Below are 27,777 nucleotides of genomic sequence, written 5' to 3'. Positions count from 1 at the left end.
ACATGTGCTACAAAGGGTCCACACAACTACAAAGGGTCCACACAGCTGTATTAAATACATCTTTAATAGATTCATAAACATCATCCAAACCATAGTTTTTGTAAATTTATAATACAATTATCCATTTCAAGGTACTGTATATAAGCTGGTCAAACTCAATGCAAACCTATAGAGCGAACCCAAAACACGCACCATCTCACTCAAGTACACACAACTAGAAATAAAAGCAAGTAAAACAAAAGGCATCGAAGATCAAGAAGAATGACAAAACACATTCAGCACTTACAACAAAAGAAAGAAGAGGCTTTTTTTCATAACATTTTTTTTCTGTGTCTTTTTACAATTGTTAGTTTCATACAAGATGAGTGTGTTCATCCCACACAAGAGGTATTACTTTCATAGAAAGAATGGGATTCCTTTGTTAACAATTAACAGATTTCACTTCCAAACATCATAACTGCAGACAAGAAGCGCAACACACATATACAAAATCACAATCACAACTGAACCATGAAATGCCCCGATATTCCCTAATGATTTGCCTTAAAGAAATAATTTGTTGTGCTCTAATTCTGTACATCTATTTAAACATCCAGCACACAGTGCCCTAAAACTTATCCTAACGCTACCAAAGCCTAAAGGTACAAGCCGAGACCTTAATGACAAACTAGACGGAAAAAAGGGCATGTTACTTCAGTCAACCGTGACCAAGTGGAAAGATCAGATCACTCTCATCATTCACTTGCACATCAGCTTCAATGTTTTCAAATAATTAGTTTCTACTGCTCAAGATCATCCACTAATATTGAAAATGTACAACGTGACGACCCTTCGGAATGTCTACCCGAAAAAGAAAGCGTCAAAACATAAACGGTCATCTTTATATTCCAAACGAAGCATGCAAAGGCCTGGTAAGTGGAAAAACAAACAAACAAAAATGTTCAAGAGCATTTGTTACTGCTACTCTCCCACAGGCCTCAGGCCAGCTCAACATACAACATACCTTCATTTAGAAAGCAAATATATTATTAAGTTAATACAGACCTCTTGCTGAGGTTTACATGAAGGATCTAAAAGCACTTAAATCCTTGCACTGTGCACATAAGCCTGCAGAAAAGCTTTGAACGTTATTGCATTTCCGTCACGAGTTGAGTGCAAGACTATCTGATATTTCTCTTCTCTAGGCTCCAGCTGAAAAAGTGCGATCGCTAAGGCGTTCTGCAGCAACCAGACGATGAAAATGTCAACAGTTGGAAATAAAGAAAAGCCCAATTACAATGAACTCCTCTGTGTACTTTTCATGTGAATCTAGTCGACTGTATGAGCTAAATCTGTTGAACTGTAAATGATGAGCTGCGTGTCCTCGCGTGGCACGGCTCATTCTGTGCATACTTTCCAGTATCTCCGAGATTCAGAGCTCATTTCGCACCATCTGGCAATGCATATTCAAACTGTCATACAGTCACCACATCTTAGAGGCAGTGCATGTTAATTAGTTAATTCTAACTAATACCTTTGTATATAAATAAGCTATGATCTACAGTTGTAAATTAGTGGTTGTAAAGAATATCGTTAATTACTTTCCATTATAAACGTATCTTTATGCCACGTTTAACCTCACACACACACTCAGACAAACAGCTGTGTACTCGTTCCGTTGGCCAAGAGGCCACTGGCTGTCTAACTAATACTGTAAACATTAGCCCATTAGCAAGAAATTCCTTCAAGAGCTGAAGCAGCCTAAATCATAGCAGCTAATCAAAATGATACAGATTAGAAATCTTGTTTAAGAGCAGCACCAGGTGTTTAATTTGTGGAAGTTCTGCGTGCATCCCATTAATGTGACACCGGGTTGTGTTTTGGAGTTTTCTCTCACGCTGGTTCTTACAGGTGTTTTTGTGCAGTTCATGTTTCTCAGGTGGTGTGGGGGAATAAAAACTATAGATGTGAGATGCTGAAAAGTACCGGCTAAGTGCTTCTGAAGGCAGAGATGACGCGAGCAGGTAATAGATGGGCCTTCAGGATGGTCTATAAAAGTAGGTCCTCTGGACGGATCTCCGGGATTGGCTGACGCCAGAAACAGAAGGTACTGAATTCCGGGAAACTGAAAGCAGAACTTTGCTCTTTACTCAGCAAAGGAAAGACATGATCCACCAGCTCACTCAATCTGCTGTACCTACACACAAACAGAGAGACAGAGCATAAAACAGCCAAGCCAAAACAAAGGCGTCCTTCAGCTCTCAAGCCGACCTTGAACAAAGTTCAAGAATGAGCTCTCTACATTTGATTTGCATAATCTCTGACAGTTTAAGTTGACTTCAGAGTTACTTTTATATAACCCTGCAGATCAATGTGCACACTTACGAGGACTTGTTGCCCTTGGTTTGCTCCTGTATGAGCTCTCCTTTGGGGTTAACCGTAAAGATTCTGCAAACTGGCACTCCAACCTCCTTATAGGCAAAGACGTCCTAGAGGAGACATTCACAAGATCAGACTCCAGGACAACCTCTGCTGTTCTTTCCGCCAAGTCTACAAACAAAAATAACCTTCTATGCTAGTTTGTGACACTAGAACAGTTTTTATGATCAAATGGATGCATTTGTGCCTGTGTAAACATTCTTACTCCACCTAAACATTGTAATTTATTCAGCTGGGAAAGTTCAGCAGGCTGGTCCGGAGCAGCTGTTCATGCAGTTCAAGACTGAGTGAGTAGCCTGAGGGGACAGTGCTTCTAATGTTCTGAGCTTCAGACATGAATCTTCAAGCTGACCTTTGACAGTGTTGCTGAGGTCAGTGCGCACTGAAAAGAAAGTTAACTGAAGTTTAACTTACATTTGTTCGGTTCCCAAATGCGGCATAAAAAGGATGTTTGTTGGGCAGGAAAAGGTTCTTGATATCAGTAAGGCATTCGATTTTGAAGATTTCTGGCTTCTTTTCAATCACCTCCCTTTGAGACAAAGAAAACATTTAGAGTAAATAAACTCAACTGAGTGGTTTATTTTTTTCATTTGACTTGTAAACAGGATAGGTTAACTCCAGAAAAAAGTATTTAATCATTTACACAACTCTGTATGACTAATTTCTTATGCAGAACTCAAATTAACCTATTTTAAAGAACTGTGGAATCAAACAACGCTCAAATGATCAAAATATCTACTTTAAAAGTTTCACACTAAAAAAATTATTATAATTTGTTGTTTAAGTATAGAGTTATCCACTATCAGTTTAGTATAATACCTGTGAAATGCTGAGAAAAGGCTGCTGGGAGAGAGCATGAGTGGTCCACGTGGCAGGATTATACCTCCGTCATTTACCCACTGCAGATACCCTCGTGTCATATCTGCCATGCCAATTGCCCTTGCTGAGCAATACAGAAACTTATATCCATTCCTGAAAACAAAAGCATCCATTTCAATACAGTGTTTTAAGACCTATAATCAAGCTCGCTTTTGCCCTTTCAATGAGGTAGAGGATTAAAAAGGTGCAAACTCACTCAGCCACCGAGTGGTACAGTTTAGCAATGCCTTGATGGGTCCAGTCCTTTCCAAACTGCGGCAAAATCTGGCCGAACACATCTGATCTGAAAGCACATAAACACAAGGGTGAACATGGCATGTACTAGCAAACGAAAGGAGCAAAATCCTCTAGCGCACATTTGTTCTACTTAGAAGGAAGTCCAAGTCTCATTCAGCTGGGTTCCTAAATTTAGCTTCTGACATTCTTTTTATTCTTAGAACTAATAGACTTGTGAAGGAGAGAGATTTTTTTTTTCTCAGCTTGGGTAAAACTCTGTGTCGTTTACTAATGAGGATCCTCTCCCGGCTTTAGCGTTTTATCTCCGGCTCTTTCTGAGTGGCATTATGAGAGAGCAAGATTTAAATTGGCTCATTATGGTGACATCCTCCTCCTAGTCCAACCCCGGTCTGGGCGCACCCCACAGTCAGCCGTCCTGCTTTACAGCCTCAGAGAGATGTGTCAGGCAAACGGGTCAGAGAAATAATAAGCGGCAGTCAATCTGCCTGTTTGATGTGTGTGCCACCCACCAGCCACTGAGGGCACGAGTCTGGAGGCGGAGAGCATTCGTTTGCATAGATGCATTGATATATTATAGCTGGCTTTGCAGTAATTAAAATGCAAAGACGGCAGACCGGTATCACACTAATATTGGAGCTGTGAACTATCAAACAGCCAGTAAAACTAGGAGAGACAATGACCATTAAATGGCGCATTGTCTTCGTCATTGGAAGCGTTAGTGGAGGGGGCTGGGAAGACAGATGATTATTAGTGGTTCATTATTTGCCACATACTTCGAGAACTTGTTTTGATGAAGCAGACTCTGCCTTGATCTATAAACCTCTTGGTACTGGCAGCAAAACAAAACAAAAAACCTGGCAGTGAGTGAGTCCTTCGGCAGTAACTAATGGAAATGTTTATGCACACCTCAGCCTTTTTCCCCTCTTCATGGCTACAGTAAACTAGTAAAGAGAAGAACAAAAGAGAATTCTGCACACAAGCCAGCAAATGTTATTCATTAAAGGAAACACGTGCTGCGTGTCTGTGAAATACATACTTGGTGATGGTTCCATCGATGTCAGAGATGATGACTTTGTCATCCCAGTTCCACAGGTAGATGGTGCCTTCACAGCGGCATGTGCCCTGGTATTGTGTTGTGATGCTGAACATCACATCATTGGGTCCTTCCTTCAGCTTCAAACTAGCCTGTAAATTCAACATCACCTTATCGATGCGTCACTTGAACAGCACATAACATTCATCTTAGCTATATGCATTACCAAATTATGGAATTTGCATAACTAATATAAAGTGAAGTTTCAGAAATTAATTTCGAGAGGAGCATGTGATATAATTAATCACAGCTGGTGTCTTATCTGTAATCATTAGTAGGCCAATCAGATCATTCCAAACTGAATAGAAATAGCACGACTAGCATAACTCCATCTTCATTTAAAAAAAACAAAAAAACATGGTCCCACTTTATATTAAGTGGCCTTAACTAATATGTACTTACACAGGAATTAATAGTTTGCTACAATGTACTTATTGTGTAAATACATGTATTTACTGTGTATACTTAAGCTTGATCAAATACATGTATGTGATTACATCTCTAATTAACTTTTGTAATTACATTTGTAAATACACTGTTGACCATCCCTTACACCTTAACCCACCCTTAAACCTACCCATGCTACCAAACCTGTCCATAACCCAACCTCTATCCCAACTCAAAAGCACCACAAGTGTTCTCAAATACATCATAAACACAGTAAGTACATTTTATTTATTTTTTGATGTAAGTACATAGTAGTTAAGGACACTTAATATAAAGTGGGACCAAAAACATCCACCCCATCTTACCCTTTCCTTCTTTACCAAGGGGAGCTCTCGAGAACTATCTGATCTTGTACCCCCTTACAAGTTTATTGAACAGGCGGCAGCCCTGGACTCAATTATCTCCGAGCTCAGTGTTTTCAGAGACAGCATGCCAAACCTGCTATTATAATCAAGTAATATCTACATGTGAACTCTTGAAATTGATAAGTTGAAGTAATAAACAAATAATGTGTGTAGTAATGAGGTGGGGAAAAATAATATAAAAATAATAACAATATAAGCTTGCGCTTCATCCTGCTCCATTTCGATCATGTTGAAATTAATTTTGTTTAAAGAATTTTTTTGTGTATGATTTTCTGTTCAAAATAAATAAATAAACCAAATAAAACTAACCAATTTACAATCCTATTGATTGCAAAAAAATTAAATAATTAGCCTTAAAATATAATTATTGAATAACATGGATTTAGAAAAGATTTAAATAAAGTTCTGAAATTCAGGCAGTCCTCAAAGTATTCATTAGTTATAAAAGTCATAAATGCAGCAAAACAGCAAAGCTTTATTAGTAAAAGAAAATTTTCTATTGTGCAACACCATTTGGAGCTGCCAACAGGGGGCAGTTTAGTGCAAATCAATGCAAAGGCACACACTACCCTTGCAAAATGAGTCACACGGCTTTTACATAATTTACCGAAGCAAGCTTGAGATACAGCGTCAAATCACTGACTTTTGCAGAGAGAGCAGATGCACAGAAGTCTGCATCTTTCAGTCAAAAGCATGGAGCAAATGCTGGAGCTGCCTATGTACACAACACAGTGTTTACACGAGTAAATATTTGTCTTCTAATAAAAGCGTAGACTCACAATCTGGCTGGAGGAGAGGCGGAGGGATTTTCGGTAAGAGTGTGTGGATGTGTGGCCGTGGGGCTCAGACTGGATCTTGCGCTCCATTGATGATGCAGCAGCGCTCACCTCCTTCCCTTCCTCATCACTGGATGAGTCCCTGGTGTCCACTCTGTGCTCAGAGCAAACAGGGAATCAATGGACTAAATTTGCAAACACATTCAAGTTTCCTAATTTAGACCACAAGAGCAGTGAAGGACATAAAACAGAAAGTAGGCTGGATTGTTCCTATTAACTTAGTTCACATTAAGGGGAGTATAACTGTAGTCAGCAATCAGAGAGAAGGTCAAGGGTACAACTGATACGTTTATCGTTTACAAACACTATTGTTTTTTTTACTGCCATCTTTAGCCTTCGTATACATTTAGAGAGACGGTTCAAATGTTATCTGCAAGTTGTTAAAGAAATCTCAGGCAGGAAATGACACAGCATATGCCTGTCCATCAGTGATTTTGACTCACTTGCGGGCATGACTTTCCATGGACAAAGAAGAGCTCCCTTCCTCCAGTTGGGACTGCTTTGCTTCCAGCTTTCCAGTGCTTTCTGACTGTATAACAAGACAAAACAGTAGCAGATCAGATCACACTGACACATATCTAAAACTGCACCAAAAAAAAAAAAAGAGTGTAAACATGTCATCGTTTGCTTTTGTTGTCCTTGAAATGTGTTATGACTGACTACATGACCCTGTCATCTTCACATGCCTTCAGGTTAATACTAAAAAGTCTGACGAGCTGCCTGGCCTATTTCTAGACTGTAAAATTCCACACCACAGAGTGGTGCTAATTACAGAAGTGCTAGTTGAGGGCAGCGAAGAAGTCTGATGCCTTGTCTGAATGACGGCAGAAGCTCCAGAGGGACGAATTACAGAGGTAGAGCGTTTCATCTGCTTTACAACAAAGACTTGCCCTCATCATTTTGTTCATGCAATTACGTGAATGTTGATGCTTGTGTAATCAGATCAGCCCACAGAAGTTTAAAGACAAGTGCTGGAATGCAGTGGGATTAAAAGACCAATAACTGCTTAAAGGTTTTTGCTCCTACTCACTGATTACAGCTCAGCCAGGGCCTTTATGTTTAAACACAAAGCTTTGTGTTATACGCAGCTGAAGGTCACAAAATGCTCTGCTATTACCTGTTTAATAGTGCTGTCTGCTCTCTTTCTCCAGAACCACCAGCGCCCTGATTTCTTTGGCATCCTCTCTTTCACCCAAGCTTCCTCAGTTGCCTAAACAGATCATGGACAAAGCTATTTGACCTGCTACAGTAAACCACAGCACTGTAAAATAAACATCACAGGAAGTCAAATATCCTATTAGGGAGAACCAAATACCTTGGGTAAATTCTTCTGAAATGCTTGCAAGCTTAAGATTAAAGGGGCGGCCAGTGTCCAATTATAATACCTGAAATAACAAACAACACAAAAGATAATTAACTTTATAAAATAATATATACATTATAAACTATACATATACAGATATATATATTTTATTTATTTTTACACCCACCTGTTTCCTATTTTAACAACTAAATTTTGATTGTCTATGATGGCTGGATTTTCTGCAAATTCATTATATGTGATGATATGCTCCATAAATTTTTCTAGAAGCAAACAGAAAGAGAAACTTTAATCACTTGCATTGCTCACATCTGAAAACACGTGGTAAATCCAGAAATCTATTCATATAAAGAGAATTAAGGGTGCAGTAGGGGATTGTCTTCAGAAACAGTTTTTGTTGTGCTGGTTGAAAGTCTCTTCATATTCCGATTAATGATTAAAGTAAATGATCTAAATGTATTTATATGTATTGTTATATTCTAGGTAAGTTATAAGGCTAAAAAATGTTTGTCCAATTACAAATTGTCGGGCCGACAAATAACTCAGTTACGAAAAGTAACTGTGTATTTCAGCGCAGCCTCTTTCTGCAGATATATGCATCATTTGCGTGTACACATGAAGCATGGCCACCTACAGCTGACAGACAGACACTCTGCATCAACCTGAAAGACTACTTTCTGAAAGACCTTGTATCCATAAAAAGAAACATTGTATTTGAACGGGCTTCTGCCAAAACTGCAAAATCAAAACTTTTCTAAATCTTGAATCAATTTTGGATTTACTTTTGCATGCTGGAGGGAAATGACGTTATTCAGGTCAAAACCACGATCCGAAGGGTGACACCATGGCTGAAGTATTACTTTTAGACAGGTATGTTTTAAAACTATTTTAGCCATGCAAAGCTTATGTCGATTGTGTTCTTGCTTATGAATAGGTTTATATGCACGGAAGTGTTGTTCAGCAACTGAACACATCCGGCAAAATATTGACTTCACGTAGTACCTTTTACAGCATCGATAATATAGTCGGTTAAATAGACCAAAGCACTCATTTAGTTGTTTAAGTGTAAAAGGAGATGAAAACAAGCAATGTACGAGGATCAGTGAGCACAACTGTAAATGAAAAGTCACTCGTTGTCTTGGTAATGTAAGTGTAATATAAAATTCTGCCTAACCAGCTTTACTGAGGTGAAGTTTGATTTATATTCGCACATTCGTTCATTTTTGAACAGTGGCAACTTGTGACATGCTGCTAACCCTCTAAAGCTACTTAGAATATTGGTCTGAAATAGTGTGTAGGTATGACTTCAAATCAACATTAGCACTATTTCATTGTCTGTGAACAATTTCATATTTTATAGTCATTGGCTGCTAATATTATTTCATTATTTAGAATTTGCAAACAATAATTACCTGAAATTAGAAAATCTGAATGTGCGAATATAAAAACAATTTTACTCCAATGCCAGTTTTGGGAAAATATAATTCTTGCACCCACTGGCCTGTCAACAACTACGCTGGACAAAGTGCATGTCTCCATAGAGTTTTCTAAATAACGAATGACATGATCTAGAGTTATATAAGGTTGTCTATCATCATCAGATGATCTATTCGTTTGCGTGTTCATGACTTAAAGAGGCATGGCTTTGAACAGCAGGGGAGGGATGTCAATTTCTGAGCTATTATGCTAACTCTAGTATTCTGGCAGATCACCTACTGCACCTTTAACCACATCCTAACCCCAGTTTCCCATTTCCATGCCTACAGCAACCAATGAATGCACACTCCAGAATAATTCAGATACCTTTGGAAATCTCTCCATTCTCGCTGAGTCCTCCACACAGAGACAGGGTGACGTCAGGGAGATCACTGGCAGAGTCAGACAGGCACTCGGTGCCACTGTCAGCCGCAGCACTGCCCACAGACTGTGGTGACTGAGAGCCAGAGTGCATCCCAGAATCCATCCAGTGCTTGGAACCAGCATCTGAATCACTGCAAATACACAACACCAGCCACAAGTCAAACACAACACAAGTCGCCTGACTCTTGATAAACTGCTTTCCAAGTGCTGTAATCTAATCTTAAAAGCAATATAGTTCAGTGGATTTATTATTTTTCTACCTCTTAGGAAAATAGCGAGCAGCAACATCAGGCTCCAGCACATTCAGGTCGTCCAGGTAGATGTCCTCTGGGCCCTGGTGCTGACTCCTTTTTGGGACACCTACAGTAAAAAATGTACAATCAGCATTTTAGCCAATAATCATACATAATAGAAGAGTTAGCGCTACAACAAGCTTTTGGCAATTTCTTGACCGAACTAAATTAAACTCAGGTGCACAGTGTTTTTATTTCTGGAACACGCTGATGTTGGCCTGTTAAAATATGAAACAGCTACAACTTTATCAATTTTATCTACTCCTGCTCTCAAATAAAGATAACAGCCACTGTTAAGTCAATCAACCGCGTTTATTATAGCAACATTTCCAAGAAAGTACCATAGGAAGCGGACCTTACAGACCCACCTTTCTTCTTGGAAGGAGAGTCAGTTTTGGAACCAACATCTCCAATGTCCCCACCCAAAGGAGCAGCAGAGACAGCGGCTGGAGAAGTGGGAGCAGCAGTGAGAATGTCTGAAGGAGTGGAGGTCAGCACTTCACAAGGCATCGTCTCCAACTCAGACTCAGTGGGAGTTTTAGGGGTCACAGGAGTGCGGGGTTCAGGCTTGACTATGGTGCAACTTGGAGTGCCTGATGTAGGTTCTCTTTCATCCGTCTCCATGGCCTCTGAGCTGAGGATGACCCTGAAGTGAGTGTTTTCTGAAGGCGTTATGGTCACGGTCTTCGGCAGCTCTATCTTTTCTTTTTTAGAAACCTGGAAATTACATTTTTGAGAGAGGGTGATGAGATGGAATTTAATCATGACCTGTTAATTCAAAATCATAGCATGAAATATTTTTGCACTCTATATTCTCTTTTACTAGACCCAGACAGAACTGCAGAAAAGATTTTCTGTTCTGATTCTAAAGGGGAAAGTCAAAGACTATAGAATACACAAAGCATGTCACTTGTATAGTTTTGAATGGAGAAAAGTGAAATGTCAAATGGCGAATGGAGCCCCGTCTTCTAGTACAGAAACCAATCAGCGATCGATATAGATTGGAGATTCTCCAGGAGAGGGGCTCGAACCAGGCGTGATTTTTAGCAGATTCAAACTAGGGATGCTCCAATCAGGATTTTTGCAGCCAATACCAAATACTGATTTCCTGTCATGTTGATCAGCCGATACAGAGTACCGATTCTGATGCTTCAAGCTTTATAATGCCTAAAGCACATTTTCCCTCCAAGTATGACACTTAAGTAAAGATCTCTTCTCAATTAAGAGAATAAATAAAGGATGTTGCATACAATTCCTTAAATGCATCTCTTATAACCATTTAGTGTGGACTTGTAATGGTCAGACAGAGGTTTACAGAAAATAATAGATTAAACATGGTTAAAAATGGTAAGAAATAATTAACAAAGCAATTTAGAAACACTGCAAATGATGGTAGAAGAATTCAATATGTCTCAATAAAAAAAAGTTTGGAGGGTAGGCTATATTTGATGTATAAAATTTTAATTAGTTAAAATGCACACCTATTAATAAATTACTTCTTTACTAAAAGGAAATGGACCAATAAACTACTGTTTATTGCAATTATGAGGCCTATATTAGGAAAAGTTATATTATTAAATAAGTAAAAAATATTTATTTTATTAATATTTCCAGCCAGGTTATGTGAACTTGTAACATTATCAAAAACACAGAACATTCAGTTCTTTTATGTACGAAAAAAGGCGTAAATAGTTTTGGTTGGCAAGCTGGCTTCTTCTAAAGTCCCATCACAAAAAATCCTTCATTTGCTCCCTCTTATAAAAATACACTATACGATGACTAGTTTGATAAAGGAATTCATAATTTTAAAGGCATATTATTGATCAAACATTTCCTTCATTTGAGCAACTACAAAGTAAACCCAATTTACCTCCGTCCAATTTTTTAAAAATATTTACAGGTGCGAATATTTGTTAAACAAAACAACCCACTGTACCCTAATTCCCCAAATCAGTCATCAATGGAAATGATCATGAGATCGCCCAGATTCACGAGTACCAATCAAGTAATGAAATGTGATAATCGGCCGATTGATCGGAGCATCCCCAATTAGGAAAAAATAGAAATTACACTAAAAAGACAGTTATTTTTTTATTTTATTGGTGCTTCCTAACATGAAATTTAATAGTAAGCTTGGAAAGCAATTTTGTAGAATTTGTTGTTTCCCCATTCAGACAGAATGCCCGAGCATATTGTCCAAGATGGGGGCCGAGTGAATTGAATTGCCTTAAAGCATAGGTCTTACACTCAATTCCTGGAGGGCCACAGCTCTGCACAGTTTTGCTCCAACCCTAAGTAAACACAGCTGATCCAACTAATCAAGGTGTTCGAGACTACTAGAAACTACTAGATTAGCTGTATTTAATTAGGGTTAGAGCAAAACTGTGCGGAGCTGCGTCCCTCCAGGAATTAAAGTTGAAACCTATGTTTGGGAAAACAACTGCAGAACGAATTTAAAGAAAACCAAAACTACAATTTACCCTTGTAGATTCTGGAAACTCTCCCCATGTCCATTGCATGTGTGACTCCATTTTGAGAAGGCTCTCTGAGGGCCGAACAACCAGTTCAGAGTCACTCTTGGGAGAAAAGGCCTCTGACATAGCATGACTGCTCAAAATAGAACAACAAACAGCAACTCCCGTTAACTCAAATTAAATAAAAGAAAGTGAAAGTAAAGTACACTCAAAGCCTTTGAACCTTTTACAAACCTTTCAATCTGATATGGCCCAAAAGCATATTTTAAACTGTGTGTATGAGATTGCAAGTATAAACAAACCTATCTGATGGAGACCAGTCTCCGTCAGAGTAAGGGTAGCTGTCCAAAGAATGTCGAATTGTTGGTAATTTGGGTTCACTTTCTTTAACTGTACTGACTGAAGATGATCTGAAAGACAGATTTTTCGAGTCACTAAAAACATTGTCCACTCCTTCAGTATGTCTAACATGCATTCATATGTTGGATTGGTTACCTAGTGTTGGAAATAGCGTCTTCATCAGAACTCAGGTCCATCTCAAATATTTCATCTGTGGAAGGGGTAGAGCTGATAACGGCAGGGGGGGTGAACTCCTCTCGCCGGGGATCACCTTTATGCTTCTTTCTCCGTTTCTTCTTCTTCTTGGCTCCCCCTGTGCTGGCAACTGGTCGATCAGGAGGGTCCTCTGGATCAAGTGGGTCATCGTCCAGGTTTTGACTTGACCTATGATCGCCTCCGATCCAAAATAAGTGACTCTCTGTGGGAATGGGGGAGGTGGCCAGGTGTGCTGGTACAATCTCCTACAAAAAAGAGAAGGAGAATAAAAAACCATTAAAAAGACCATTAAAGCATGACAGCCTTTGCAATGCAAATAAGTTTCCAACATAATGTCATTTTCATATTGCAAACTGTGGATGATCAGTAGTCATTAATGTGAGTGACAGAACCAGCAGCAAATGTGGAATAGAAGTCACTTACATTCTGCTCCTCGGTTTCCTGTACAAAGAAAGCTTCTCCATTATCTCCCAGCTTCATGTGGAGATCCACAGGCTCCCCGTTGATCTCTATGTCAATCTGAAGGAGTTGAAGAGGATTATTTTAAAACACAGTGGTAATGTGAAAGGCACCTCAAACTTTTTAATGTTACACTCCAATGTATTAACTTCAGACCTGTGCTTGTATAATTATCTGACACCTTGATTCTAAATCAAATGGCTGACCTTTGAAATGTTCAATTTTATTTTATTAAAAAAATATAACCATGTCGTATGACCTTAAAAAGCCAATAACCGTTGACATTTACCCTGCGATTCCCTTCTGAACTCATGACTTTTCACCCTACCGCCACTGCACAACCAAACTTGAACAAACAGCAGGTTTACTCTCCTGTCCATCTATGCAGTTTTAATCATCTGCTCACAAGAGACACAATACACACGGAGGGGGGATCTAGCCACCAAACACAATTAGTGAATTTGTGCTGCTCTGAAAGCAGTGCAGCCAGCTGAACCACAAAGAGGATCACCTCACATCACACACCTGATACTGCAGCCCAGCACAATGGCAGCCTGATATCGAGCTGTTTGAGTCTCCGATGACATCCACAGAAACAATATCCTTCAGTTAGACCTTCACGTAAATACAGATTTATTCCTGTGTGTGCCGTGCTTTTCTTTCAACTTGTCTCAAACCTACTTGTTTTGTCAATTCGGGGGCCTCTGAGCCTCAGTTTCATGGTTGCTGGCTGATTTATGCGTGCTGAGTAATGGGGCAGAATTTTAATGTTGGTATAAATCATGACCCGAGTAAATCTCGAACAGAGAGCTCTCTTACATGCACGCTCGTGGACAACAATATCTGGATTTCATTTCAGGGCATAGCAAGATGAGAGGGCCGGATGTTATTGTGACTCTTAAATGACTGTTTTTGTTTCAGCAATGTAATTTGTTTAGTTTAACAACCTAGATTTATTTCTTAATGGTGGTAGGCAAGCAAGGTCAACTGTCTGCTATCTACATCGAATGTTTTACGCCACAGTTTCTGACAGACTCCCGCAAGAAACTGTGATTATAAGAACTAGCTAAAAAGGCTGCTGAAGCAAATCTATCGCCCAATCACAGTGGCAACCTTGACAAAACTCACTCGTCTGCCTCCATTTCCTATCTCTTTTTAGTCAGAGAAACCTGTTGCCATAGCGACCACTTCTTTCTAAACCTCTTCACACATCCTGTAGATAGTGAGAACTGTTCCATCCCCCCCATTCACCGCTGTTGCTCATGCACACTGGTAAATGTTTTATGCTAAACACTGTAACACATTCTGTCTGTGTACTATATATGACTGAAAACATCAGAACGGTGTCAATATGACCAGAATGCTTTAAGAGATGCTATTTAGAGCCGGAAATCTTGACATTTACAGCTGGTGGGAAACACATACTAATCATATCTACAGCCATTTCCTTATTAATTGCTGCATTTCACTGTTTAAATGAGAAAAATTAAACACGCTTTCTCCAGGTTGACATAGTATTAAATAATGATCTTCTTGACTTTCCACTGAATTCATTTATTCTGCCAGCGCTTACGCTTGCAAATCTAGGTCTGTTTATATGCAATACCCTCTGCTGGAATCTTCTGTCACGAACATGCCAGTACAAAAGCATGTTTACAGAGCTGGTACAAAGACACAAGCCTGCATGCACACTGTAGTGCTTTCAAATGAACCATCATCTACAAGCAGAGATGAAGGCACATCTGAAGCAAACAAGAGTCATGAGGACATTTGTGGATTAGAGCTAAGCTTCTTTGATCATACTTGTGTTTGCTCTTTCGTCCAGACGTTTTAGTGTAAGACAATGGAGATTAATGCAGTTATAGATTTCAGGCTGAAAAGCACAAAAGTAAATAGTGTCCAAAGCTCAGATCAATTCTATTGACAGTGACTTGGATGTGGATTTTTCTTTACTTCATGCTTTGAAAAGCTTTCAGAAACTCAGTTGTCTGAAAAAGATCGATGGATTCCCTGGACTTGTTTAATGACACCCACGATTTAACAAGATGTTTTCTTTGAACAGTTTTTTCCCAGCACAGCAGCACTTACCACTTTTTCTTTGGAACGCAGCACACCCAGTTTGCCAAAGCGCACATGGAAAGGAGAGCACTGGTAGGTTCCATCTTTCTGGCGGACCACTACTACATCAATGCAGCCGGAGAGTGTGGCCTGGTTAATACCCTTATACAGCTCCTTCATGGTCACCAGCACCTGACCAGCCAACTGCCCCACGTAATTCATGGTGTCCGACTAAAAAGAGGAACAGAAAGCAAAACAAACTTAATCATATAAACAAGCATTGCAAACAAGAACTACTTTTTTATAAGTCTCTTCCAGTACTGCATCTGTGCAAGGCGGATGTGCTATGATCACCAATTTACAGTACTACTTCACAGTTCTTTTTGGCTGCGTGCCTTTATAAAACTGTTATCAGAAGACCTTCAGATGGCTTAACGCGGTTTCACAAGTGGTGGTCTGAATGTGTTCCAACACCATGATCAAAACGATGAGAAAAAAAAGTTTAAAATTAATCACAAACAACTGCCCTGAGCTCACAAGATGTGATAAATGGCTTCCTGTCAAACTACAAATGTAAAGACTAATGTACATTTCTGCTGAATTGTTGGCATTCTTCCAGTACCTGTCTAACAAGTATAAACCAGGATGTCCTACAAATGTCTATAAATGTAAGAAAACTGACTGACATGTTTATTTATGATAGTGAATTATTCAAAAAACATCCCGTCTAAATTTAAGGTTAATGCCTAGGGTATGAGACGACACGCTAAATTAATCCCCAACTGACAGTGTTAGTGAAGTTCACAGAAATGCTATTCCTGGAATGTATTATTATGGTAATGACAATGAGTAATTCTGATTTAACAACAAGGCTTGTTTTAGTTATTATGAGGTCTAACAATGTGAAAACAGGCAAGCTATTTTTATGCATCACATCAAGGAAACCGTAAGATGAAATACTATCACTGCTTGTATAAATGCCTGAAGGGAAGAAAAGGGAACCAAGTAGAGCATTCTCTCAAAACCATAAGGGCAGCCTGAAAGGTCTTAACAGACTTTGCACCCTTGGCTAACCTGATTAATTTTTTTTCTAGCATAACAGCCATTATTTACATGAACTACTTTCTCTAAAGCACTCAAGAGAAAAAACAGGCTTCTATACACAAGCAGTTCCCTTAAGGAGAAAAACAGGGATTTACAAAAAGCTGAGTAAAGCCTAAGAGTATATGCACTTCCTCTTTGGTCATGTTTTTTAAAGTTCAAATTATAACAGTAGTATTGAGCAATATTGTTTAAAATTGAAACAGTCTTCGTTTGAATTGAGTAATTTATTTCTTTAGTGTAAGCAGCATTTCTTCATATTCCTGATCCATCAGAAATCTTTCTAATGTGTGATTCTGTGCTCAGAAACATTTTAAAATAACACAATCAATTATGTTATTAAAACTCTGTGCTGCCATTTTTACATTTTTAGATTAATACAATTTTTGAAGAAAAGCATTTGTTCGATATATGTGTCCTTGCTGTATTAAATTCAATTAATCTTTATTTGTATATTTGTAGAGCGCTTTTACAATGTAGATTGTGTCAAAGCAACTTTACATACAAGATTATAGTGAATTATTAATTATAATTCTGACTTCAACTGTGTATGTATATGCATAAATTGAAGTAAAAAACTTTATTGGCTGCAAACTTTGAAATGTTAGTGTATGCAAACTAAACGTGCAATGTGATTTGATAATAATTCTACATTTAAAAAAAGACAGTTTACTTGATGTCTATGGCATTTTTTCATATTTCTGATCCTTTAGATATCTTACTGATACATGATTTTGTGCTCAGAAACATTTTGAAATAAGATGATCAAATTTGCTATTAATAATCTGTGCTACCATTTTTCGTGAAAATTATAATGCTATTTTTTAAATATTAGATTAATGTAATGTTTAGGGAAATTGATTTGTGTATTTATGCATCTCTGCTGTAGTAAAATGAAAGTAAAAATAAAAAGTATAAATTAAAGTAAAACACTTTTAAAATGTTAGTAGTTGAGAACTTAACATTTGCAATGTTATTTGATCATTTTAAAACAAATTATGTTGTTAGTTTGCAAAAAAAAAAAAAAAGCACATCTGGCCCCATCCCACATAACCTATTTGCAGCATAATTCATAGGGGACAGTGTGAACATGGGTCATCACTGCAGCACTCATATCAGCAATCTCCACATATCTAAATATTTGATTTCCAGAAAACAACCTTAACCAGATGAACAGAACATCCACAGTCCAAATTTAAAAAATCATCAAAAATACAGCCTTTAAGATGTACTATAGAAAGCTAGTTAGGTTCACTTCAGTAACTTTTGTTGCTTAAAAGTTATAATTGCTTCAACACATATAGAACACACATGGCACTGTGAACCACTGCGAAAAACCATTATTAATAGGTCAAGATGCAACAGCAATCTCTTTTTATAAAATATTCTACACATAAGTCCATTTTTCCAATGGTAAAAATCAAACATAAAAATGTATCCTGCGAAAAATCAAAACTTCACTTACTCTAAAGGCTTTGTAGGATCAGTGCGTTACTCCTGTCGTTGTCTGTTGGACCCTGTTTTTGTTGTCTAAATAGGAACTTGTCTAGTTGTAGAACGTCTGAGAAGTGACATGCTATAATCAAGTGACTTTCTTCATTCGTCTTTGAGGTGTGAAATGGTTTAATGTTTTTTAAAATAATTTTTTTTTTTTGTTCCTTAAATGTAAATGTTTTGCAATGCATGACTGGATAAAAGCATAGGAGTGCCAGTCTGTTTTTCTGTAAACTATTTATGAGCCATACATGATAACAGAACACATTTTAGTGTTTATATGACTTAACAAATTATGATGTCATTAGGCATAATCAGTATAAGACTTAACACGTAAAGCACGCTCAATGTGCAGTCATCGTTGACGCTGTTAATGGGTGATAATAATAGCAGCTCAGATAACTAAAGTTTAACTGGAGTCTTTACTACACACCCATATAATTATGATCCGTCTCATTTGCATTTCTCACTCACCCAGGACCATGACGCCCTAAGGGATGAGGACTCATCTTGTTCACTGTTGTCCTCCTCAGTGCCAGTGGTTTCTGCTTCTGTTCTAGAATGGAGTCTCTTCATCACTGTTTACCTCAAGTCTTGCCTTCCATACTAATAATCTCTTTACCTGTGTCATTCTAAACATTATCTCAGGTGGCCCGCCTACCATGTCTGTCTCGATGACCTTCTTGGATACAAATATAAACTATTGTAACCTTTCTGACGCTTCCTAAACTGGAATAACAGAAGCTGTATTTCAGTGTCGTCAAATCGCGTAATGTTAGAAGTAATCTTGACTAATTAACCAATGCATGACAACAACCCACTTTCTCTAGCCAATGAGGCAGGAGTAGGGGGTCAGCAGTTCTGTAACAGATAAGACTCGTTTCCGGCGAGGGGCCGGTGGGGTTGACCACTGATAAGAGAGCTGGAAGAAAACAGTAGTTGTATTTCACTCGTCTGCGCAATCACATGAGGAGAACGTCCTACAAGCTGATTCTGATAAAAATTCAGGTTACTTTAGTTAATGATTTAACTCAGCAGATCCTCTACAGAGGCATAATAACTCAATAGTGACATTTAGCTTATACAGTACCAGTTATGAGTCTTACTGATATTTAAAGTAATCTCATGCTATATAATGAGCAATATTTAATTCACTGAACAACATTGTAAAACTCGCATTGTTTTTTTTCTTCAAAAATCATTCAATTAAATATAAGAACTGAGCAATTCCGGTGTTATAGATGAGACTGCTTGTTTTCCAAAACTACTAAAACTACTAACCATAGAGTTATAGGATCAGAAAAATATCATTCTGTAAATATTTTTTAGATTTTAAATAAGGAAAATAAACGTGTTAACGATGTGACCAAAAAGTCTGCGAGTTAACAGTAAACAGTATACTTTGTAGAAATGCTGCTAATTAAACGGCACAACCCAAAAGAAATAATGCCAATTAAAAAGATAAGAGTTGGCTCACTATAGAAAAAAAATATATTTTTTTTTACATTTTTACATTTATGATGAAAAATCGTTATGAAATTGCCACTTTTGTGACTTTGGTAAATCAAATATAATTGTTGGAAAACATTGACAGAAACATTTTTGAGTAGTTTTACAGTAAAATACAAATCTACACAAAAAAAACAAAAACTAGAAAGAATTTTGCTATTTTGGTGAAAACATGGAATTGCTCAAATAGATTTTTTTTATGTTACAAGTACATGTGTTCTCTTTAAAATTATAGTTTGGATAGATTGCTAATAACAAGGATCATTTTAATACAAAAAATAAATAACTGTGTTATTATTATTATTATTATAATTATTATTGTGATGCCTTGGCGCTAAGTCATCTTTTCATTACTGTTTAGAAAACAGGGCTCATGAAGATTACCAATGCATTTGAATGATTAGCTCAGTGTTGATTGTTAGTTTGCAAGTGTGTGAAAGGAAGTTAAAAAGTATTAGCTAAAAATAATGATTTTATGACAAATCAACTAGAATGTAACAAAACAAGTTTTGCAATACATAAAAACTGATATGGCAGAGACGTACACTACCGGTCAAAAGTTTGGGGTCAGTAGGATTTTTAAATATTTTAAAATAAGCTTCTCCTCCTCACCAAGGCTGTATTTATCTAATAAAAAATACAGTACAAACTGTAAAATTGTGTTATTTCACTATAAAATAACTGTTCAAAAGTAGTTTGTTATTTAATATTTTATTCCAGTGATTTTAAAGATGAATTTTTAGCTTCATTCCTCCAGTCTTTAGAGTCACATGATCCTTCAGAAATCAATCTAATATAAATATTATTATGTTTAATATTAATAATGGTAATAGTAATAAAAGCAATAATGGCTGAAGTAATAATTTGAAACTACATACAATAAGAATAAATCAATTATTTATAATCTAATTTTTTAATAAAAATGGAACAATAAAAAAAATACATTACATTTAATAAATGCCACCTTGATGAACAGAAAAAAAAAAACACATGAAAAAAACATGAAAAACAAAAAACCGTTTGACTGGTAGTGTATCTTACATCCTACATAGTCTGAACCGTGTGTTTCCAATTTGCTATTGAAGTTTTAAAATACAATAAAGCACTTAAAGCAAGATGTCCAAAGGTTTGTATGTTCATCTGTTCTGTTTAACAGTCACAAACTAAACCCAGAGTTGAAGCAAATTACTCTGTGTGGCTAAGCTCTCTCTAGGAACGCCTCTAATTACAGAGGGCACGTGTATTTGTCAGGTACATGTTATCAGTCCTCTGTTCATAATGAAAATATCAGGTGTAGAACAAAATGCCTGTTATTTGCCATGAAAAAAGAAAAAGTAGCAAAGGCTGTTGTCCTTTAATGCAAACATGTAACTAACAGTTCCCCTCTTGTTAGTAACTATTCAATTCAATTCATATTTATTTATATATCACTTTTATAATGTAGACTGTGTCAAAGCGGCGTAACAGAAGTTCTAGTAAATAATTATAAAGCGATTATGAATAAAGTAATTATGAAGTGATTTACAAAAACATCCAAAATCCTGCAACAACCTAAGGCTACTCGGTGGGGATATTAAAAGTATAACTATGCTTTGCTACTCACACAAAGGAAGTTACTTTCAAATCAGGGCAAAACTATTAGCCCATCTGTGAAATATGTATTCTTTTTCAAATATTTCCCATATGATATTTAATTGAGCAAGACAATGTTCACAGCATTTTCAAAAAAAAAAATCTTCTAAAGGAAGTCTTATTTGTTTTAATTTGGGTAGCATAAACACAGTTTTTAAAAAAACATTTTTGGGTAAATAAATATTATTATCCCCCTCAAGCAATTTGTTTTCAATTGGCCACAGAACAAACCACTGTTATAAAATGACTTGCCTTATTACCTTTATATGCCTATTTAACCTAATTTACAGACTTGCGTATATAACTGCACTTAAGCTGAATAACAATATCTACTAAATATTATGTACTGTTATCATGGCAAAGAAAAAAGAATCCAGTTATTAGAAGTTAGCTATTGAAACTATTATATTTAGTAATTGGTTGAAAAAGGCTCCTCTCCATTAAACAGAACCAAAAATATAATAGAATTAAACTTTAACAGTATGGCTAATAATTCTGTCTACAACTGTATGATTAAATTTGGAATCCAGTTACCAAAACCAGAATTAATTACAACACAAATTATAAACAAACTGGTGATTTTTAATAAATAAGTCAAAAGCAGTACTGTATGCCTAATCAAATCACTCAACCACACTAGAAAATAATTTTTAAAAAGGGTTTCATATGCAACACATACTGCATTACATGTGGTGTTTTTCGGAATCTGTTGTCCCACTATATGAACACATTAATAAATCATTAACATGAGTGGTTATGAAATGAGTTTCACTTCACTAGCATTATACCATTTTATGTGAGAAAAACTAATGTCATATGTATAGTTTAGAAAAAAACAAAAATAATTCTCTAAATTATTTTGGTTTAACTTAAAATTATATAAAAAATAAGTAAAAACAACAATAACTACACAATTCTTTTTTCATATTTTAAATTTCTCATGAATAAAACTTCATTTGTAGAAAAAATACTTATTTTAAAAGTGATTATTTATATATTTTTAAAAATTTTTATTTTTACAAAATTTACATTAAAAAATATTTCAACTAATTAGACATACATTTGTTTTAACAATTGAAATGCAAAAAAAAAGAAAGGTTGAACGAAAAACCTAGCAAAAGAAAGACCAAACGAAAGACCAACAAAAGAAAGACCAAATGAAAGACCTAACGAAAGAAAGACAGAACGAATGAACAAAAGGAAAACAGAACGAAAGAAAGAAACAATAATATCAAAAGTAATAAAGACCGAACAAAAGAAAGACCAAACGGAAGAAATACTGAACAAAGGAAAGAAAGACCAAACAAACAAAAGGGAGTCCGAAAAAAAAATTAAGAAACAATAATAGTGAAAGTAAGAAAAATGGAACGAAAGAAAGACAGAACAAAAGAAATACTGAACGAAAGAAAGACAGAACAAACAAACAAAAGAAAGACCGAACGAAAGAAAGAACGAACGGAAGAAATACTGAACAAAGGAAAGAAAGACCAAACAAACAAAAAAAAGTCAGAACAAAAGAAAAACAATAATACCTAAAGTAAGAAAGACGGAACGAAGATGGAACGAAAGATTGACAGAACAAACGAACAAAAGGAAGACAGAACGAAAGAAAAAAACAATAATAGTGAAAGTAAGAAAGACCGAACGGAAGAAAGACTTAACGAAAACAAGAAAAACTGAAAAAACGAAAGAAGACCGAACGAAAGTTCACAGGGCCCCACAAAGGTGGCAGGTTATACCCCAAAATGGAACCAGGGTTGAAAAGGTGAAGTCAGGTTATAAAACTGAAAACTTTTTTGAATCAATTCTGACCTTGAAAAGCACACCTTCGCAGAATTAACACAAATGGTTGGTACACTGAATTTACAAAATGGTTTAACCGCCTGATTTGCTTGACATTTTTTGCTTGACATTTTGCTGTGTCGTCCACTTGCATAACATAAAAAGGTAATTGAGTTCAGTTACAAAAGACAAACAAGTCAGCAAAAATAATCACAAGCATTCTCTCCTGCTGAACAAAATCTAGACGTATAAACAAAGAAAGCCAATACAATTTAGAAATGCCTATATTACAGCTCCTCAAATGTGGTCTCCTCAAATGTTGCTCAAGGTTTAATTTTTCAATTCTTTGACATTGAGAGGTAAACAACATGACTTGTCATTCAGGAGAGACACAAAGCATAGAGTATGTGTGAACAACAATGTCATAACAAGATATAGCCAGAAGCCATGTATTAAATAACAGAAAGTTATATCGGGTAACACAGTAGTAGAAAACAAAGTTAAAACAGTGACTTGCATTTAACGGCTCGACAATACTCGTTTAAAAGCAAAAGTGCTGCTCACAGTTGTAAACAAGTTCAGACAAGTTTGAGTACAGCTGTCTTTATCAGCACTAATGCTCACTAATACCACATGAGCCTGCGATTGCTTAACAGCCCTGGCTGTTTGTATGTCAAATTATCACAGAAAAATTGTTTATCTGATAGAAATTAAGTGACTAGTTTTGTAATTAGTCTTATTAAAAATACAAAATCATCGAAATCGCACACACACTAACGTTAATGCTCTCTGTGTGTCAAACTCCTGTCGGTCAGTGCAATGACATAATGCTGTTGTTTAGTAAAATTGCAGTCTTCTACATCCACACAACATCTCTCATCGGCATACAAGTGATGTTTGTATCTAAATGTAGCATTAGCTAGCTTCAAACGAACAAATAACCAAATTGAAGGCATGTCATGTTAGGTTTTAACGTTAATATGATACAGGGGATGATCCTGTCACAGCATCAGCATTCTGGTTAGCTCGACTAGCCGACGGGCTAAATGACACTTGCACCTATATGCTGTCAAAGCACAACGCGCTTCAGCTTTAAAATAAACATTACACACATTTACGTTGTATATTAGCCTAAAATAGTTAACGTTAACTAGGAAACGTCACGAGTAATGTTTACCTTTCAGTTGCTGCTGTTGTTGAGATACTGGACGTTTTGTCGCCGTCTGCTTGTCCGCGCCGACGTTATTCATTCATTTCAACAAGCAGCGAGTATTTACAGCTCTCCATGTCTGCCGGATCCCTCCTGATGTTTTGGTGTATCATAACACTGAGTATTTTTTTTCGGAGGGTCACTTCTACGGTACAACCACCGCGAACCGGTCAGGCAGCGGCTCACACACACAGCGGCGGCGGTTGGCCGTGACGTGACGCGACGCAGGCAGGCACTTCAAAAAGAGGCCTCTCACGTGACCCGCCAAAGCAGAATTTCCCCTGGCTAAAAATCACCAGATCAACCTCCTCAACCACTTCCTTCTAGAAGGTTGTTTGTGATTATGCTTGCTCCGTACCTATTCAGTCGACAAGCGGTTTCATTTTCATTATCATGCTCTCTTATCATGCATAAATATGATGTAAACTAATTTGAAACGGTGCAGGTCCTTACAATTACAGGACTGGCAGGTTTAAAGGCATACACACTTTTCGCATTATAACTGGTTAATTTTATTGCATAGCACTGACTATGATCTGTATATCAGCTATGACCACAAAGCAACAAAAGCGTCTTGACTCAATAGCATTTGCATTTGCTTATCTGAAGGACCTACACAGATTAAACTGTCTTGCTGCTTACTGTATTATATTCAAACCTTACACATATTAACACATAAAATGCATTAAGCAAGATATATCAGCAGACATATAACAATAAATCATAAAACTACAAATGAGAGTATCCAGATATATATTTTTTACAGAGAAAGGATTTACCAAATCACATTGGCTATAGCAACCTTTACCCAACTTTAAATTTCTGTTGTCTACAGCTGAAAGACAATTTGATTTTAATCATATGATACACTGTCTCACAAAACAGTATATTCACACTGACAATCAGTTTTAATTAAACCATGACAACAGTTGAGATACATGCTATTTTCACACTAATGTTCCAGTTTTGCTTAAAAATAAAGCAACAACCAAAGCTTTTTAATTCAAAACATTAATTTTGCTATACTCAAGTGTTTTTAATACGTTTTAATAACACAAAGCAACAAGATGCACATCTTCAGTTGCTAAAATGCTTTTCACAAATGTTTTTCACACATTAATGGTTTCAGGATTAAGAAATTATCATATTTCATTAGTTTTATAAATTAGAAATTTAAGCTGCATGTACTGGTAATTCAATTTGAGGTTATCCACTTGAGTATTTTCTTTTTTTTCAGGTTTATACATTAGCCTAGGTTAGCAGTTTAAAAGTATATGTTTGCTACCACAATCTGGGATTGATACTTCTAGAGAAACTTTTAAATGTTGGCAACCTCCAATCAACATCCACATGCCTTTACTAAAATTAAAAAAAAAAAAAGATTTATCTTGGTGTATTTCTGACATCCATTTCACCATCATCAAGACCTTAATTCATCTTCAGAACCAAAATGAAAATATTTAGTCAAATTCAAAGAGCTTTCTGCCTGTTCACTGAAAGTCTATCACTCATATAGATAACATTACAAAATATTGTAAAGCATCAGAAGTTTGAATGACAACTTTAAACAGAAGAACAGAAATCTCTCAGCCATCACAAATGATTCCTCAAGAGTCTCACGGGTTTGCAATTACAGTGAGTGAATGATTACAGAACTTACATTTTGTGGCGAGCTAACCCTTTAAGTTTATCATAGTGTGAAAAGCCTAGAAACAAAACCTGCATAACTTGCCCATATCTTTCATCCAAATAGCTGCAGTTACTTTTTAAATCACAAATACACTGGCAGCATACAACACTGCACTGTGGGTAGACATGCTTTGAATTAAAATGCTTTGGAAGGTGTACTGGTCATCTGTTAAACCCCTCTCTCCATTTGTGCGTGGCTTTACTCCTTCTTCTCGGCTTCATCCTCTGGGATGTAGACACTGACAGTAAACTCTGCCGCTTCTGTGCCGTACTTGTTCTTCACCAGCAGGGCGTATTTCCCTGAGTCGGTTGTGGTGACAGCAGCGATGGTGATGCTGGCAAACTTGCTGTGCTCATACTTCAGCGTGTGGTGCTCATCACACACCAGCGGTTTTTCATTCTTGATCCAGCTGACCTCAGGAGCAGGATCACCCCATACGTTGCCAGTGAGGTTGAGGGACTAAAAAGGGTGAGGTGAAATCAAACGTGAGACCACATTCCTGATAGACTCATGGTGCAGTGAGAGATTTCTAAGAAACACAGTTGGAAATATTAACAGTAAAAAAAAAACAAGAAAAAGATCAAAGAAGAAAAATAAGGGTTCACAAAAGGCCCTTCCAGAAATTTGCTAGTGAATCGTCACCTTTAGGCAGGAAATTTATTGTTTAGGGTCATGAGGCCCATACTGGAAAGTTCTCATGATTCATTTTAAAGTTTAATAAAGACATAGAATTTGAGTTAATGATTGAACATGACGGTATAAACACTGGTTCGATCCCAGCTCAGTGTGGTTTGGGTGTAACCTCACTCCTATCCCGGACGAGCCCCCACATGTAACCCACCGGTCCTATTGCACCTAACCTGTTCTGAGCTGAAATCGAACTGGCGATTCCTTGGCATGGGAGTCCTAACAAGGTTAAGACCATGGAAGACCATGGCCTCTAGCATCTTTCCCTTGAGCAACCTTTTCAGGTCAGAGAAGAGGATTTTACCTGCATAGCACTTTGCTAGCTGTATTGCGTTACACAGTATATCACATTATTTTGTTCTGAAATATTGAATGTGTCCTCGTTGCAGCCTGTAGCACAATGATGTACTGGACCAGGCCCAATAGTTTGCATGTTCTCTCCGTGTTAGTGTGGGTTTCCTCCGGGTGCTCCGGTTTCCCCAACAAGTCCAAAGACATGCAGTAATAGGTGAATTGGATTGGCTAAATTGTCCGTAGTGTATGTGTGTGAATGAGTGTGTATGGATGTTTCCCAGTGATGGGTTGCAACTGGAAGGGCATCCCCTGATTAAAACATATGGTGGATAAGTTGGCGGTTCATTTCGCTGTGGCGACCCCAGATTAATAAAGGGACTAAGCCGAAAAGAAAATGAATGAATGAATGAATAAAATACCTATTACATTGTATTATTAACTTCTATATCTACCCTAAACCCAAGCATCACAGTAGCATGGGCATTACAATGTCCACTACGTATTGGACCTGGTCCAGTAAGTCATTGTGCTACAGACTCCAGCAAGGACATTATGGAAATATTATCTTTTTCTCTTATGCATTCCAATTTCATGGGTTAGAAATGCATTTATTAGCAGATATAACACTGTAGGGCTCAAAGAAGAGAAGGAATATGTTATAAAGTTAAGTCCAATGAGGAAATGCATGTTTAACGCTTTATTATTAAATGTATTTTTTTTAGAAATATTATATTCATTTTGTTGCTGTTTACCATTGTCATGGTAACATTCAGGGTAAGAATAAAGAGGAAATAAATAACATTTCTTTGCATTGCACTCAGTTCATTTAAAATGAGTTCATTATCACATGCAAGTGCAGTTCCCTCGAAAGGCCTACTTCAAGAGCCCTTTCAAGCCCTTTGAAGTGAGTAGGGCATAGGGATGCTCAGTTCCATTTGGAATTTGCCCCCAGTAATAATCATTCCAATTTAAAATGTTCAAAATCAATCATGCTCAACATTATCAAGGTGTCTGCAAGCAGATTGGGAGTTCTGAGATGTGATTCGTCAATGCCTCGAATGACCAAATAGTCTGGGTTGAACT

At 37.0% G+C, this 27,777-nt stretch overlaps 2 protein-coding genes across 7 annotated transcripts in view; both read right to left on the bottom strand.

Annotated features, from left to right (window-relative positions):
* Positions 1-46: 46 nt before the first annotated feature.
* On the bottom strand, positions 47-24,237 carry lpin2 (lipin 2). 3 transcript variants are annotated; one of them, XM_087240983.1, is made up of 21 exons: positions 18,365-18,679; positions 17,862-17,957; positions 15,326-15,526; positions 13,202-13,297; positions 12,719-13,023; positions 12,526-12,633; positions 12,230-12,356; positions 10,118-10,466; positions 9,717-9,816; positions 9,400-9,587; positions 7,766-7,859; positions 7,591-7,660; positions 7,393-7,485; positions 6,719-6,804; positions 6,219-6,369; positions 4,571-4,719; positions 3,494-3,580; positions 3,238-3,390; positions 2,833-2,947; positions 2,365-2,468; positions 47-2,176 (listed from the first exon to the last, which is right to left on the bottom strand). In XM_087240983.1, the coding sequence occupies exons 3-21, from the start codon at positions 15,515-15,517 to the stop codon at positions 2,029-2,031; spliced, it is 2,715 nt and encodes a 904-aa protein (XP_087097109.1). In that variant the 5' UTR covers positions 15,518-15,526; positions 17,862-17,957; positions 18,365-18,679; the 3' UTR covers positions 47-2,028. The 3 variants fall into 3 exon arrangements, with proteins under 3 accessions (XP_087097109.1, XP_087097108.1, XP_087097107.1); XM_087240982.1 differs by lacking the exons at positions 17,862-17,957; positions 18,365-18,679 and adding an exon at positions 23,991-24,237; XM_087240981.1 differs by lacking the exon at positions 17,862-17,957.
* Positions 24,238-24,641: 404 nt separating this feature from the next.
* Positions 24,642-27,777, bottom strand: part of myom1a (myomesin 1a (skelemin)) — a 43,722-nt gene continuing 40,586 nt past the window's right edge. For 3 of the 4 annotated variants that reach the window (XM_087239592.1, XM_087239591.1, XM_087239593.1), the window contains one exon: positions 24,760-26,172. In XM_087239592.1, coding sequence (XP_087095718.1) covers positions 25,912-26,172 — 261 coding nt within the window. In that variant the 3' untranslated portion in view covers positions 24,760-25,911. Of the gene's footprint in view, positions 26,173-27,777 lie in introns of all 4 variants that reach the window. The other variant, NM_001161340.1, reaches the window with a different exon arrangement.

The sequence above is a fragment of the Danio rerio genome, chromosome 2 (genome assembly GCF_052040795.2).
Source record: "Danio rerio strain M-AB ecotype USA chromosome 2, GRCz13ab, whole genome shotgun sequence".
Lineage (NCBI taxonomy): Eukaryota > Metazoa > Chordata > Actinopteri > Cypriniformes > Danionidae > Danio > Danio rerio.
This window is presented reverse-complemented; position numbering and strand designations above follow the sequence as displayed.